This window comes from Rhipicephalus microplus, unplaced genomic scaffold (genome assembly GCF_043290135.1).
Source record: "Rhipicephalus microplus isolate Deutch F79 unplaced genomic scaffold, USDA_Rmic scaffold_160, whole genome shotgun sequence".
In the NCBI taxonomy this organism is placed as follows: Eukaryota; Metazoa; Arthropoda; class Arachnida; order Ixodida; family Ixodidae; genus Rhipicephalus; species Rhipicephalus microplus.
Genome location: NW_027464731.1, coordinates 177,405 through 193,426, shown reverse-complemented (window position 1 = coordinate 193,426; position 16,022 = coordinate 177,405). Strand labels below are relative to the sequence as shown.

The 16,022-nt window shown below is 41.0% G+C and overlaps 1 protein-coding gene across 6 annotated transcripts in view; it reads right to left on the bottom strand.

Annotated features, from left to right (window-relative positions):
* LOC119167809 (uncharacterized) overlaps nucleotides 1-16,022 on the bottom strand; it is a 64,784-nt gene that overhangs the window by 2,268 nt on the left and 46,494 nt on the right. For 3 of the 6 annotated variants that reach the window (XM_075885468.1, XM_075885466.1, XM_075885467.1), the window contains one exon: nucleotides 240-6,817. In XM_075885468.1, coding sequence (XP_075741583.1) covers nucleotides 5,045-6,817 — 1,773 coding nt within the window. In that variant the 3' untranslated portion in view covers nucleotides 240-5,044. Of the gene's footprint in view, nucleotides 1-234; nucleotides 6,818-16,022 lie in introns of those variants that run through there. The other 3 variants (XR_012890151.1, XR_012890152.1, XR_012890153.1) reach the window with 2 other exon arrangements.

The following is a 16,022-nucleotide window of genomic DNA, read 5'->3' as shown; positions in this document are numbered from 1 at the left end:
GAAGCCCAATTCACCCATAAGTCATGGGCAGAAGTGCTTTAGTCACAGTGTGAAAACAATCTCCAAATGTGAGCAGAGAGATCAAAACATCTGATAGATAGAGCTGCAAGAGACAGGATGTCCCTTGCAGCTTCTGTTTCTTTTTTCTTTGTCTAGTTGTAGTGCTGTTTATAGCAAGTTCACGACGTATTAACAAGCCTGCATTAACACTTTATATCAGACAGATCTACCCACGCATGCACCATGGTGGCTGGTCACTGCACCATCGTGGCAGGAACCCGCTCGCCAACCTAGACGGCTCAGTCAGCCTCCCAAAGGCAGGTCAGGACCAGGACATGATGGCTGGCAGCAGGTCCTTGTTATGGTCTCGTGAATGGTAACCAACATGAGCACTGCACTGATGTTACACGCACATCACAATGTCTAAGTATATGCACTGACTTAAATTTGGGTGATGTGTAAAAATTACTGGCCGCTAACAGCAGCAAAAATATTGTTGTCACTAATATAAACCATGACTATATGCCTGTTGGTCCGCGGGCATAACTGCCTGTACCATGATATGAAGCAGCTTTGTGCAACTTCACATCATGGAACGTTTCTCTATCCGCCACCCGAGAACGCGCTCTGTAGCGGTCAGGCTCTGCCCAGAGACTTAGACAGCATAAAACTAATACAGGCCATGCTGAACTGCTGCCTCAAACTGCAGCCAGTCTAATGGAATCAAACTTTGCCATAGCAAACATTTAGACTTTTACGAGAAATGATGCTGTTTTCTAGGGAATGTTCAGAATATGAACTATTTGTTAATGCATTAGGAACATCTTACATTGTAATACAATCACATAAAATTTATTTACAGTTGGAAAAGTAAATTTTCACCACCTGCCCGCATTAGCTTTCATATTGCCGAAGTATGTGTTTCCACAGAGCACAGCTTAGAAAATGAAGTCAGGCATTCAATCACAAAGGAACAAATTTTCTTCATCTGAAAGGGACGCTAAAGGCAAAAAATTTCTCTTGTTCGAATAATGAGTGAAAGTTTAAGAATGCCTAAACGTCAGTATTATCTACAGGGCTTAGTTCACCAAGAAAGAAGTAAATGTATGATAAGGCTCCAGTCACCCATGTCGTATTCTGCAAACTCTGTAACTCTATAAAATGACGTAGTCGAGTCCCAGATAAAGTAATTACTGAAACTGTCCACAGTAGAAAAGACGATTTCAGTGCATTAAAATATGGTATGAAATGCTTATTTTTTTATAAGTAAGGTTTAACGTCTCAAAACCAGCATATGATTATGAGAGACGCCGTAGTGGAGAGCTCCGGAAATTTCTACCCCCTAGGGTTCTTTAACGTGCGCCCAAATCTGGTATGAAATGCTGCTTGGTTCTTTCTATTTTTTTCTTTGAACTAAGAGCCGCCGACAAGACTCATGGCTAGCTTCAAATCCCCCAAAAACGTTGGGGGGGGGGGGGGGCAGTGAAAGTTCTCTCAAATTAACTAGCTGTGCCACAGAAGCTTCTCCTAAGCTACTGACCGGTGTCTGCTCATAATAGCAAAACTTTCCTTCTACCACGCCTGCTACTACTGTATTTCACGCCACCTAAGGGACAAAATGTCAAGAAGACATACTTGGAAAGTTGTTTAAATACCAGTTGTAGCATGCTGACCACTTAATATATAACTTCTTTTTAAACAAGGCATTTTCTTAGCACGGAACAAACAGTGCACCACAAACAGTGCACCAACAGTATGCCTTTAGGGCCCCTTTAAAAGGTTTCACACATTTATATACTTAAACATCTAAAAAGGTTGCAACACGCTAGGATGCTCATGGTCCCTAAAATATACCGCAAAAATAATAACTTTCTGGCCTGCGTTATTTACACTGTTCATTTTATTGACCGATAGGCATCAAAATTTATCAACTTTTCCTCAGACCACTTAGTTTTTAAAAGCAAGGTTCATATAGTATAATGGTTTGCATTATTTTCTGGATAAATAACGCCTGTAGAAAGTTATATCTTGCTGGTTAACACGGACCAAAGAATGTCATTTTAAAATTCTTTGTGGGGCAGAAGAACTAAGAATGCTAATGATGATGACCGAATATATTAATAACCTAGAGTTGGAATCTATAGATAGTCTCAAATCAGCAGCTATAGAACTACATGGTTTCAGTTTAAGGCTGATGTTTTCAATGGTTTAAACATGTAATATTACTTTGGAACAAAAAAGCAACTTGACTTTGGTTTTACCCTGGGCACTTGCATTAGAGCAATAGGGAAATGCACCATCTCATTGTCTGCAAAACATGATATTAAATGTCTGCGCATTAAGGTCTTATCAAAAGCAACGGTGCACGGGTCGATGCCAGATGCAATGGTGAATGCATTAGCAATGGCAAAAACGCCACAGTCATAACATTTCTCTTGACGCTGTACTGCCTTAGCGTGAATGGTGAGAGTATTAGAAGCTAGACTCATTATGTTCATAACTTGAGTTGCACCACTTGGCATAATGTCCTGGTCTAACGAATCATACAGAAAAACACTGTTTGTAGGGGCACCATAATTTGTCACTGTAACCCAATGCCCAGGAATATGCAGAATTTGAATAAAGTTGTCTCGCTTCTTAAATGTCAAGCTCTCCCCAAGAAGAACATCCTGATAATTGCACAGACCAGGAAACTGACGCGAAATAATAAATTGCACTGCATTTACGATTGCATCTGACAGCCATCCCGTGCCTCGTAAGGCCACTAAATCAGAGGAACTTATTTTGTATGGTTTGCAATTATTTGGACCACAAATCGCGTCAGCTATAGGGTCACTAATTTCTTCCACTGTTCTACCAATGACTGTCACAGGTGCCTTCTCTTTAAATTGAGAGTTTTTCAAAACATGCTAATATAGTCTTTTTTCTCCCCGCTTCGTATCATGTGTACATCTCTTACGTGGTCGGCCGCGAGCGGATTTAACTAGAGGTATGCTAAGCGCTGTCAGTTGCTGTGCAAAATTACTAGGCGAAGAGCTAGTGTCCGATATCTTTGCTAGAACCTGACATACCTTATCATGCGAGGCTATAGTAAAGTTAATTTCATCTTTTGAATCAGATTTAAGTTGACCAGATCGCACTTTCAGTTCCGATTTATCTTCTGTGGAGCCCTTTTTCATAGTGTCATCATCTACAGACTTGGCCAATAGATAGTCGTTCAGGTCTATACTCCACGAATTACTTACTTCTTTTGACTTTTCTAAGCCTTTTCCTTCCCCACTAACTTGTTCATTACTTTGTGCTATTTTAGGAAGTGGTGAATCATGTTTCTTATTTATAGGGTAAGTAACAAGATTTTGGAAAAAGTCCTCACACTCGCTCAATTTTTCGCTAAGTTCAGTTGCGCTACATTGGGCTAGTACATTAGCAGCTTCCTTTGACAGTTCCAACAGACGTGCATATGCATATTTATATCTGGCCTCTGAGTTATCAAGTTTTGGCTGTACCTTATTTATCATGCTTGTAGTTAAAATGCTTAGTTTGTCTGGTGACACTGTCTGGTCGGTCTGCACAAAATCAGATTTAAGCCAGCGCTTTGACACACAACTTTCATCAAACAGTTCCATATTATTTTTTATCTAGCTGCAATAATGTGCCTGCAGGGCAGCTGGTACTGCGCATTAAATGTGCATATGCATGTCCTCATATTATTAGTACCTTCATAAAGCTTACTGCCAACAAAAACGGTTCATTTGCCATCAGAGACAACACAGTCTCCTGGATATTTCATAAACAGCCCATATTCTTTACATACCAATTTTCCAGCATAATCGGTGCATTTTGCTTACACCTCAATGCAAAACTTATCAGTCTTACTGGTGTCAATGCAAGTTCTCATTTCTTTATATTGCGTATGGCTGAGTGCTAGAGCATCGTGGGTCACATACCTTATCAGAGCTTTCACTGCTTCCACTAAGTGCATGTCACGTGTTAGATAATTTTTTAATTTTTGATTATGGCTTTCCATTTGATTGCTAGTATTAATTCCTAAACTACACGCATTTGCACGATAAGCATGAACCCACATGATCTTGCAGCTGAGCCAATTTTTGTAAAAGTACTGCAGAAGGGCTTTGTCATTTTCAAGTGCTTTTTCCAAGTCCTGCAAGTGCCCTTGATATATATCTACGGTATGTGCAAAAACCAGTTTCGTAATTATATCTTTAACATACTTCTTATCTAGACTGTTTGACTTATGCTGCATCACTTTCGTGTGTAAGTACTTTAACACGTCCCATGAACACAACAAGATTCTACACTTGGCCAGAAGCTGCTTAATTATATTCATTTCATTTAAATCTTTGTCCATTACCACAATTTTGCTCTTCTCCTCTACGACAGGATTCAAACAAAGGAATGTCTCTAGGAAAGACTTAGATATTTCTGATGTCTCCCGCTGAACAAAGCATAACATACAGGCCTCCCATGGCTTGTTTCATCTTCATACAGAATCGAATACAAGATATACTCTTCTTTATTAACTTTATACGTACCATCAAAGAACAACACTTCAGGGTATTTCTCTAGTAACTGGGCCATATACTCTGATTGAAGCAATATGTACAAGAGACCATTTTCTGTATTCTTTTCAATATGAACCTTCCACCCAGAGTTTTCTGAAAACAATTCGTTGATTTTTTCTAACAGAAGGGCTCCATGATGAGCATTGTCCTGAATTTTTTGAACTGTTCTATGCTTCATGTTTATAATATCACGAGAAGTAACATGTTTTCCCGTTTTCCTCAGAATGGCATCCTTTAGGTTTCACATTACAAGAAATCAACTCCCGAAGTTGCTCTTTTTCAGAAGCACTTAATGCTCGATTATTATTGTACCATACAAAAATCTCTGGACCTATTTTATGGTTGGGCACATCCGCTAAATTTACAACTTCATAATAGGACTGTAGAGAAACCCGCAGCGCAAGCTTAAGTTCAACGTTGCAACCTGTACCGCTGAAGCGTTGATTGGGTCGAATATTTTGTCACCTCGGATTTGGATGCCCTGCGTGGCAACAGACAAATTTAACTCGAACATAAGGAAAGTCTGCTTTGTTTAAATCTTTCTCAGTACACAATGGGTTTTTATTTGATTTTTCAATACGCATCGGATGGAATCCTTCACTTTTCCATCCTTCAAAGCTAGCTTTAAACTCCTTATAAGTGCTGAATGTGCTCCCTAAAGAAAGATTTCCTCCGCCGGTGCAAATATGGCTGTGTGACAATTCTGCTGAAGTTGCTTTCTGCTCACCACGAGGTGTGGAAGCGCTGGTGTCAGCCGCACTGCTGCCCTTACACAGAACCACACCTTCTGACTGGGGGCTCACCGTGGATGTTATGCCGCAGGCGTCGGGTGGCCCACAGTCAGATGGTGGGCTCTGCTCACAAGCAGCAGAGAACAGTGGCACGGCAGTACGCCCAGTCTTCGTCACTTTGTGGTGCACACTCGCACCACTGACAAGAGCAGGAGCAACTGGTTTCTTGTTACTGTGTCCTGTCCTATTTTCGACTCTAACCCCCTTTTCTACACGGGGATCACCACGAGGTGTGAAAGCGCTGGTGTCAGCCGCACTGCTGCCCTTGCACAGAACCACACCTTCTGACTGGAAGCTCACCGTGGATGTTACGCCGCAGGCGTCGGGTGGCCCACAGTCAGAAGGTGGGCTCTGCTCAAAAGCAGCAGAGCACAGTGGCACGGCAGTACGCCCAGTCTTCGTCACTTTGTGGTGCACACTCGCACCACTGACAAGGGCAGGAGAAACTGGTTTCTTGTTACTGTGCCCTGTCCTATTTTCGACTCTAAGCCCCTTCTCTACGCGGGGATCACCACGAGGTGTGAAAGCGCTGGTGTAAGCCGCACTGCTGTCCTTGCACAGAACCACACCTTCTGACTGGAAGCTCACCGTGGATGTTACGCCGCAGGCATCGGGTGGCCCACAGTCAGAAGGTGGGCTCTGCTCAAAAGCAGCAGAGCACAGTGGCACGGCAGTACGCCCAGTCTTCGTCACTTTGTGGTGCACACTCGCACCACTGACAAGAGCAGGAGAAACTGGTTTCTTGTTACTGTGCCCTTTCCTATTTTCGACTCTAACCTTCTTTTCTACACGGGGATCATCACGAGGTGTGGAAGCGCTGGTGTCAGCCGCAGTGCTGCCCTTGCGCAGAACCACACCTTCTGACTGGGGGCTCACCGTGGATGTTACGCCGCAGGCGTCGAGTGGCCCACAGTCAGAAGGTGGGCTCTGCTCAAAAGCAGCAGAGCAAAGTGGCACGGCAGTACGCCCAGTCTTCTTCACTTTGTGCTGCATCCATACACCACCGACAAGTGCAGGAGCACGCACGGGGTGCCGTTTTACTTGAGCGAAAACAGTCACAGCTGGAGCCCTGGTGCATGCCACTGCAGTTATTGGCAGTGAAGGGTACCCATGAGCAGTGTCTGTTTCTGCGACCTTAGGTGTCACTGACAGCGCACTGTGACATTGTATGTTAGCAGAATCAGACTTCCGTGCAACGTCCGACCACATTTCCTTGCATGGAGATGCAGGGGCTACAACAAGCATAGGGTCTGTGGAAAAAGCTGGGAAATTAGTTACATCATTCCAATACTGTGCCAGCCCTTTTGACTGATCACTGTACTGGAATCGAAGCTTCTTGTGGTCCTTTTCTTTCTGGTGCTGCTGCTGTAATGTTCCATTGTGGCTTGCCTCAAGGTCCTTGTTTGCTTGCTTGATGGCTGCACGTAGCAGGCACCCCAACAACTAGAACACAGAGGAGCACATTTACAGTTGAACCCCTCCATAACGGAAGCCCCGAAGAATGAAGTTCTCATAGCGATGAAGAAATATAACGTCCATGATGAACATTCATTGAGTACAAGGTGTTCGCTCTCTCTCAACAGCTAAGAGATTTTAAAAGCACTCCCAAAATACATGTTAGTAATATGCAACTGTTTTAGACCCCTAAACCCAGTTGAAACAGGCGTCGACGCGGGTGCTGGAAGAACGGCTGGAAGCGGACTAGGTGTAATGTTTACTCGAGTAAAGGTTTGTTTGAAACGCAAAGACATGGGAGGCAGGTTGGGTTTCGTGTAAGTTTCATCGCAGATAACGAGCTAAAAAAGTGCTTCCACTCGACGTGTGGTCGAGCGTTGCGGGTGGTGGAGAGGGTGAAGTGGGAGAGATGTGTGTTATGAGCGGGTGGAGGAGCCGGCAGCTGCTGCGGGTGAGACGTCAACGCGCAGCTGCGACTTGACCTACTTGGCAGTGCTTCAATACCTGCGGCGACAGAAACGCGCTGCGGTGCGTCCACACGAACGTACGTACGGCGTTAAACACGTGAGTCAGAGATGCTTCGCATCTAAAAAGCCTTACATCGGCAGCGCTGACCCGACGAATGCAAAGAATAAATGTCGCGGTCCCATCAGGAATCGAACCCAAGCATTCTGCGCGGCACTCAAGCATATTCTACAACAAAGCCACGCCAGATCTCGGACCTACTTTTCAAATAGCTTAATACCTTAATATGGTCATGAAATGTTAATAGTGGTAGCAGTGGTGGCAATCCAGCTTTATAAACATTACATATGTACTCCTATGATGCAGCTGTGATATCGGGTTAACGTCAATTGTTGCTAGGTGCCATGCACTGAAGTTGATTTATGCAGCAGCGTCCAGGGCTGCCATCCTCACTAGCACCAGCACTTCGTACCAGCTTATTGATTCTGGTGTTCCTAATGCTCAAGTTCATGTTTGCATCATTGCACAAGTGCAAACAACTGGTTATATAAACACTTGGAATTCTTCAATGTATGTCTGTGTGTGGAACATTTGGACAAATATTTGGCATAATTTCATGACGTGCCGCTATAAAAAATCACAGCATGGTCACGCTAAGCATGCCTCCGCATGCTTCGCATAATGCCGATTCCGGAGTTATGTGGAATATGCTGAATTTTTCAGAAATATCCTTGGGCAAGACGTACTTTCGGCACGAATCTTGACATAAGTATGTGTCACTTTTTTACAAGAAAATGTAACCCTTAGAAATACCGATTACCTAGTTTTAATTGTATAGTCAGTGTACTTAACATTTCAGGCAGTACTCTCTTTTATATTCATACAAAACACAGCTGTAGTGTATGGCTCACAGTTGAGGAAAATGCCATGCAAAGCACAACTTGCACTTTTGCAGTTAAGACGACATAACTTAAGGGCCCACTGAGCGTTTGTGTTATGCATGGTGTACTACTAAGTTATTACCGTTACTTCGTGCGATCAGGCTTACATTATGATCTGTGCATGATACAGCTCCTCAGCTGCACGATAGTGATTTGCATTGCAAAGCTGTTTTCTGGAACGATAGGCATGAGAATTTTGGGACAGGATGTGACAACGAGCATGTACGCTAAATCTGAGTGCGCCATCAATTCAGTCGATCTGTGTATAGGAGCGAAAATTTAGCCAGGTAATGGTAAAAAAGTGACGCATAGGGAAAAAACGAGGAGCCCTCAAAAATGAGGGCGAGAGAAGTTCTGTGTGCGTGTGCCTCCTTCTTTCTCTCTTTTCTTCTCTCTTTCTCTTTGAGAGCTCGCCTTTTTTTTCTTGCTCTGTTCCATGTTTTATCTTTCCTCTTTGTTTTCTTTTCTGCCTTTGGATGATTCACTTTCTACATTCTTTCCTTTCCAGGTGAAAATACTCCACGGTTTCAGTTCACTTTAACTGAAACCATGGCTGTATACAGCTGGGACTAAGTACAAGCCAACACATTAGCAACATGTTCCAGTTGGTCCCAGCATGAACCACTCGAGACTGAAAATGAAACCAGCTGGCCTGGAAATGGAATCAGCTGGAATCATTTGTTATAATGAAACCAGTTGGTGTGAATTATTATTATATTATTATTATTATTATTATTATTATTATTATTATTATTATTATTATTATTATTATTATTATTATTATTATTATTATTATTATTATCTTCCTTATGGCCATTCTCTTCATCCCAGAATAGCTGTAGTGCAAGGCAAATAAGTGATAAGGGCTCATTGCCTTCATGATGGTTTTTTTTTGTACATCTAATGCTGACAACATTTACAGTTCATTGTATGCCAGTACAAGTTTCATTTCAAAAAGGCACAGTGTAATTCAAGCAGTGCAAACAACTAAAAAACAGTTTGTGTAAAGCACAGGACATATGCACAACCAAATATTGCTGTGTGCTGCATCGAAGCTTAAACGGTCTGGCACTCCCTTACCTCCTATTGCCTAGCACCTCTCTGCCAGAGGAGGACATGGCACTGCTATTTATAGGAAGGCATAAAGCTACTCTGAAAAGGTCTAACTGCTTTGCCTCATACTGCCATCACCTGATCTTTTGGAGATAAGGTAAGTTTGCATGAAAAACAGGTAGCCGTGCATCAGTCATTCCCTAATACGTACCTCCTTCAAAAATCCAAAACATCCCCGGGATGTCCTGAAATGACGGAAATATTCTTGTCCTGTAGGGTGTGCCACAAGACTGGCTGATATATCTGAGTCCATTAAATGCAGTTAAAATATGTAGGTCTTTGTAAGGACATTATAAATACTGCCTTGAACAGTGTAACCGTGAAATACAGATTTAATGAGTAAACTGCAAATCAAGTGCAATGTTATTAATGCAATAATAATAATAATAATAATAATAATAATAATAATAATAATGATGATGATGATGATGATGATGAATATATTACTAACATGATTATAATAGTATTGTGGGATTTCCACATACAAAGTAACTGATTGCGAGGATTAAAAGGGGGTGCACAGGAAGGCAATGAGGTATATTTATACCAAATTCAATCTAACGAATTATCCTACTGAGTTGCAAACGAAAGCTGGTCTATTGACACTGCAAGGTAGGGCAAAAATAGCAAGACCAAAGATTTTGTTTCAATTAATTCATAGTGATATAAACATCGAGACGTCAAAAGTAACTTTTTTCAGTAGTTTTAAGTTAACACATTACAGGCACTCACAAACACATAATAAATGCACTTTTAAATCAAGTTGCTATAAATATTCATACTTGCCCCAAACCATAAAAGAATGCAAACCATAGGCCCTTTTGGTACTGATGCCTCATTTTTCACTGTGTCCTTAGATATGGTACAAGCATCACGCATAACCGAGAGGAGAGAAAACAGAGAAAGGAAAGCAGTATTTGCCGAACAGTATAATAGACAGCGCTTTCTGAAGAATTACATAGAAACTGCAGTTGGGTAAAGATAACTAGATGGCGCTGTACCCCTACTCTCTGATTTGCTGCATGGGGGGCTGTGCCTGGATATGCATAGAACGAGCGGATCTCTCAGTCTCCTTTATAGTCATCATACGTAGTGGATCGTTGGTGGGGCATGAACGAAGCAGAGTGGTGGGCACGTTAAAGACGCTTGCGCTCGGCTCCTTTGGCACGCGTCTCATTGGTGTTACCCATGCGTCATCTGCATTCTCGAACGTGATTGAACGCATAGACGCATGCATGGACGGACGCTTCACCCCACTCATCATCAATGACTCCATGAATATGCTGTAATTTTTTTTAATTTTCTTTTTTTCTTCTGGAATTAAAAAAAATTTATTATTATTTTTTCTCATTTTAACTTGCACATATGTTGTAATACCACTACTATTATTATATTCTAACAAAGCTTATTCAGCAGCTAAGTACCTCTATATCACCTTACATTTCATACAACACTACGCAGTATAGATTTAAAACTACGCTTCAAAGTTAGACTCCACTTATTTACTCATAAAATGTGCCATTCTCTTGATGGAGTGATTCATAGACTGAATTATTTTAGAAGTTTCTAACACATTTCACAAGGTCAGTCATAAACATCTACTTTAAAGTTGAGTCATCTGGACCTTGGCACTACCGAACAAAGTTTAGTACTTTGAATGCTTCGCATGAAATTGAACTCACTTTGTGCTCAGCTAAGCCCAGCTTATTTCTTATTTTAACTGCCAATGCCCCTTCCTTGCTAACATCTAAATTTCATCATGATTTGCTGATAATAGTGTTGTTATTTGTGAAATTACGAACAGAAACTATTGTACCACATGTTATAGATATATTGCTAAAAAAAATAGGCTGGAATTAATCTGAAACTCCCATACTAACTATAAAGTTAGTGCGGGATAAATACCATATTCTTTCGTCACGATCGTAAAAATGCATGTGGAGGAGGCATACTCATGGCCACTAAAAAAGAACTATCATGCTCTCTAATCAGCACATCTTCACAACTAGAATCATTATGGGTAATATGCCATGCCCCTCCCGAAGCAATAATACTTGGCGTATGCTATAGGCCCCCTCGAACTGACCCAGACTTCCCCCGCAAACTTTACGAAATGTTATCCCAGCTAACTAATAAACACCCTAACGCACGTGTTCTGCTTTATGGGGATTTTAACTTTCCCTCCATTAATTGGCTCAATCAGGTTTCACCAACCTCGGGAAATACTGAAGCAAGAGAATTCGTCAATGTTTGCCTCAACTTTAACCTCATCTAACAGGTAACCGAACTAACGCACGTCACTAGTGAATCCTCAAACATTTTAGACCTGGTATTAACAAATAGCCCCAAAAGCTTAAAATCTACTGCATACTTACGTGAAATCAGCGATCACAAAGTCATCCATACCATATTTAATTTCACCCCGAAAATACGCTCCATTTTCCGCAAAACGATTCCCTTGTATGATAACAGTAATTATGAATTAATTATTCGTGAATTACGAGATATCCTACCGTACTTCGAACTCAATCTCGGTTCCTGTTCTCTCAATGACAGCTGGCTAATGCTTAAGGACAAGATAACTGACTTGACTAAAAAATTCATCCCCACAGTGAGCTTTACTGCCAATAAAAATAAACCATGGTTTTCCAAAAGTTTGAAAACACTTGAAAATAAAAAAAAGCGCCTCTTCCGAGCTGCGAAGTTTAATGGTAATGCGTGCGCATGGGGCAAGTACTATGCTGGAGAAGATGCTTATTATGCTGAAATTAGAAAAGCGAAACAGACATTCTATCACAATTATTTATCTAAAATTCTGAAATCTAACCCCAGGAAATTCTGGGAAATCATAAACTCGCAACTAACACGAGACATCACGCTTACAAACGATAAAAATGAAGACGTAAGCGACACTGTTTGTGCCAATATCTTTAACACCGCGTTCTTATCAGTGTTCACTAAAGAAGCCAACGTACCGTTTCTTACGCCACCTACTACGACATTACCAGTGATGGCCCCTGTTGTGTTATCCGTTAGTGGCATTTCATCACTCATTGACAAGGAATTTTACCAGACGACTGGAAGGAGGGAAAGGTCATTCCAGTCCACAAATCAGGTAACAGACAGTCCCCCCTAAATTATTGACCCATCTCTCTAACAAGCGTCCCCTGCAAAATCATGGAACATATCATATATTCACACATCATGAACTTTCTTGACACCAACAATTTTTTTCATTCTTCCCAGCACAGATTTCGTAAATCATTATCCTGTGAATCCCAACTTGCTATATTTATTCATTATATACACTCTTCTCTCGACCATCACTTTCAGGCCGATGCAATCTTTCTCGACTTCGCAAAAGTCTTTGATAAGGTACCGCACAAACGCCTACTGTTAAAACTTTCCCAGCTGAACCTGTACCCCAACATTCTTGCATGGACCACACAATTTCTTACTAACCGCTCTCAGTTCGTCTCCATTAAAAATACCCGTTCTAGCTCCCTCCCAGTAACATCCGGCGTCCTCCAAGGATTTGTACTCGCACCCCTCTTGTTCCTAATATATATTTATGATCTTCCTGTTCATGTATCTTCCCATATCCGTTTATTTGCCGATGACTGTGTCATTTATCGCACAGTTACTAACATTTCTGATCAAACTACACTCCAACAGGATCTGGATCTCGTGCAACAGTGGTGTGATTTTTAGTTAATGAAGCTTAACTCCACTAAATGCAAACTCGCCTCATTTCAACGTCAGTGTAATCCTTTATCATTCTCATACCTAATCTCTAATTCCACTATCGAACAAGTTCAGTCATAAATACCTAGGCGTCACCTTAACATTTGACCTTTCCTGGAACACTCACATAAACAACATCATATCATCCGCGAATAGACCCCTCGGTTTCCTAAAGCGTCATTTGCGTCATGCACCACTAGACATAAAACTTCTGGCTTACAAATCGCTCATCAGACCTAAACTGGAATATGCAGCGCCCATTTGGAGCCCACACCAGATATACCTAATAAACGAAATAGAATCTGTACAAAATCGTGCCACTAGGTTCATTCACTCTTCATATTCATACGACATAAGCATATCATCCCTAAAACATGACATTGATATTGATAATCTTTCTGTGCATCACCGCATCGCCAGCCTCTGTTTGTTTCACAAGTTCTTTCACAGTTCCCTCAATCAAGCACCTTACATTATCCCACCAACGCGCATATCTCACCGCACAACCCAACCTTATTCAATCGCATGCGCATGCGCTCGCACTACTACTTTTGCTGCCTCATTTTTTCTTCAAACAGCAGTGGACTGGAATGGCCTTCCCCGTGACATTGCAGCCATCACGTGTTCATCAACGTTTGCGCAAAATATAAATACATATTGTTTGTCAGAAGATCACTCTCTGTAACCTCCATTTGTTAACCCACCCCTTATGTAATACCCCCCACACCGGGGTCTTTAAGATAATAAAGTTAAGTGAAAGTTAGCTATGCTAACCACATGCTTGGCTTGTGCCAGAAATGTCACACCACTCCTTCTTTTCTTAATATTAACGTACAATCAAACCAAAACATGTGCACGCATGTGCCTTTAACACATTTTGTAAACAGATTTGTCCGATGCCTATGAAAAAGCCTTACCAATGCCTTTTGGCCTGTTTGACACTTCAGGGCCTTCGATGCACTGTAAGGGCACAAGAAAACTTGTGGGTCTTAAAAGTGATTTGTTTCAAGACTTTGCAAGATGGTTGATTGAAAGTGATAAAATACTGAAGTTGATAAATGAGTTAGTTGTGGTGTCTTGTATAATAATATGCATACTCTGTGAAAAAGAAGCAAGCATGCAAATTACTAAATTCATAATGAAAACATAATGACATCAGTGCAAGATTGGTTGTTGTGGTAACTCACCTGCAGTTTGATCGTAATTATGGAATATGAATGTTTAACTATCTTGTGTTTTAATGAACTGACATTTAGTTTGTGAATAACAGTGTGCTAAAGAGCATGTAAATATTCTTGTTTGGTTGTACAACAACAGCGTTAGGAAATATTTTTAAAGAATGAGTGGTAAAAAATTTGTGGCAGAAGCCAAGAACAATATTAGAATTGCTCATTTTGTAGCCAGCCTGGACATTCGAGAATAATTTAACAGACATCTGCCCAGCCAAGTATTTAAAATTACCAAGGATGTTTCAAGGGACGACTACATAATAATTGCACCTGCATGCATGAGCTCGTGTCTCTCAAGTTTCATGCATGTGCTTCGTCATGGCAGAGCATGGCGCAAATACACCCAATGGTTGTCGGTCACTGTTTGGTACACAAGTTGTGCAGCAGAACGAATTTGAAATAAAATTTAACACAAAATGTTTCATCGCTATTTCCCAGTTGATGTATTATTTCCATTGCAATGTAAAAACAAGTACATCAAATACTGGCTGTATCTCCCTTTGCAGCTATGATAAGGGCTCCTAAAAATCTTAAAAGTAGGAATCGAGTATCTGGCGAAAACAACAAGCCCTTAAAGTCTACAGAAGTGTTAAGAAAGGGTAAGTGACAATTGTATAGGTAGCAAAATCACTTTCCTAGAGCGAAGCAGCCAGCTGCACTAGATAAGCTGTCATGTTTAATGCGCATAACCTGCCAGGGATGAAATTTATGATACTTTTACACATTTTCTCTTTATTTCAGTGCACTTAACATTTTAAATTTTATTAAACTAGTAAAAAATGTTTAGTTCTACAAATAATGGCGACTGAATCAAATAGAACAGTATTCAACTTGGTATGTGAAATCGTAGAATATTTTGCACACCCTTCGAATTTGGCAGTTGCAGAATTTCCCTGGGACACATACTTCTCCATATGGGCTTTACATGCTTTCTAGAGAAAGCTTCTGGGCCATCATCGTGAAATAATTTTTTTTAATTAAGCCATCATAGCAAGTGTTATACTTGTAATTCATTTGTTTTTTGCAAAGCAGTTGTAGGGTTCACATATCTCTATTTTCAAGAAATATGAAGTGAATGAATGAAAGTAAAGTTAGGCAGCTAACTGAATGATATAATGACCCGTATGGACTATGACCACTAGAAGGGTGGAGCGTGTGTTGTTACATGTGGACTTACAGGCTGTTAAGGGTAGATAGACAAATATGGCTAATTGTGTGTAAGTATTAGGGCATGTCAGTTCAGATTAAATACCAGACAAAGATTACAGGCAGCAGTCCTGATAGATGTGAACTGTTGGAAGCAGTTCAAGCTGGAAAAGAAGTGGTGTATTTAATTATGACACATTTGTTGAAACTTCGAAAACCAGGAAAATTTCTGAGCAGGCAATGTTAAGTGATGTTTTTGATGACTGTGACATTGCACACTGTCACTCTGCACATGTGCCTCTTTCCTTATATATTTTCTACCAAAGCCACAAACAAAGATAGATGGCAGTTAACTCGCATCCTTTGCTTCCTGTCTTATGCAAGTGTCATTCTGCACTTTATTACTTTGGAAGTACTTGTTGCTAGACAGGTTGGTATAACATTATTAGGGAAAATTCTAGACGATGCGAATGTGTGGGGCAGTGTAAATATTTTCTGTAGTTCAGCTGCGACTGATGCTCTTTTTCTGTGCTTTTTCATTTTTCCAGTGGTGCT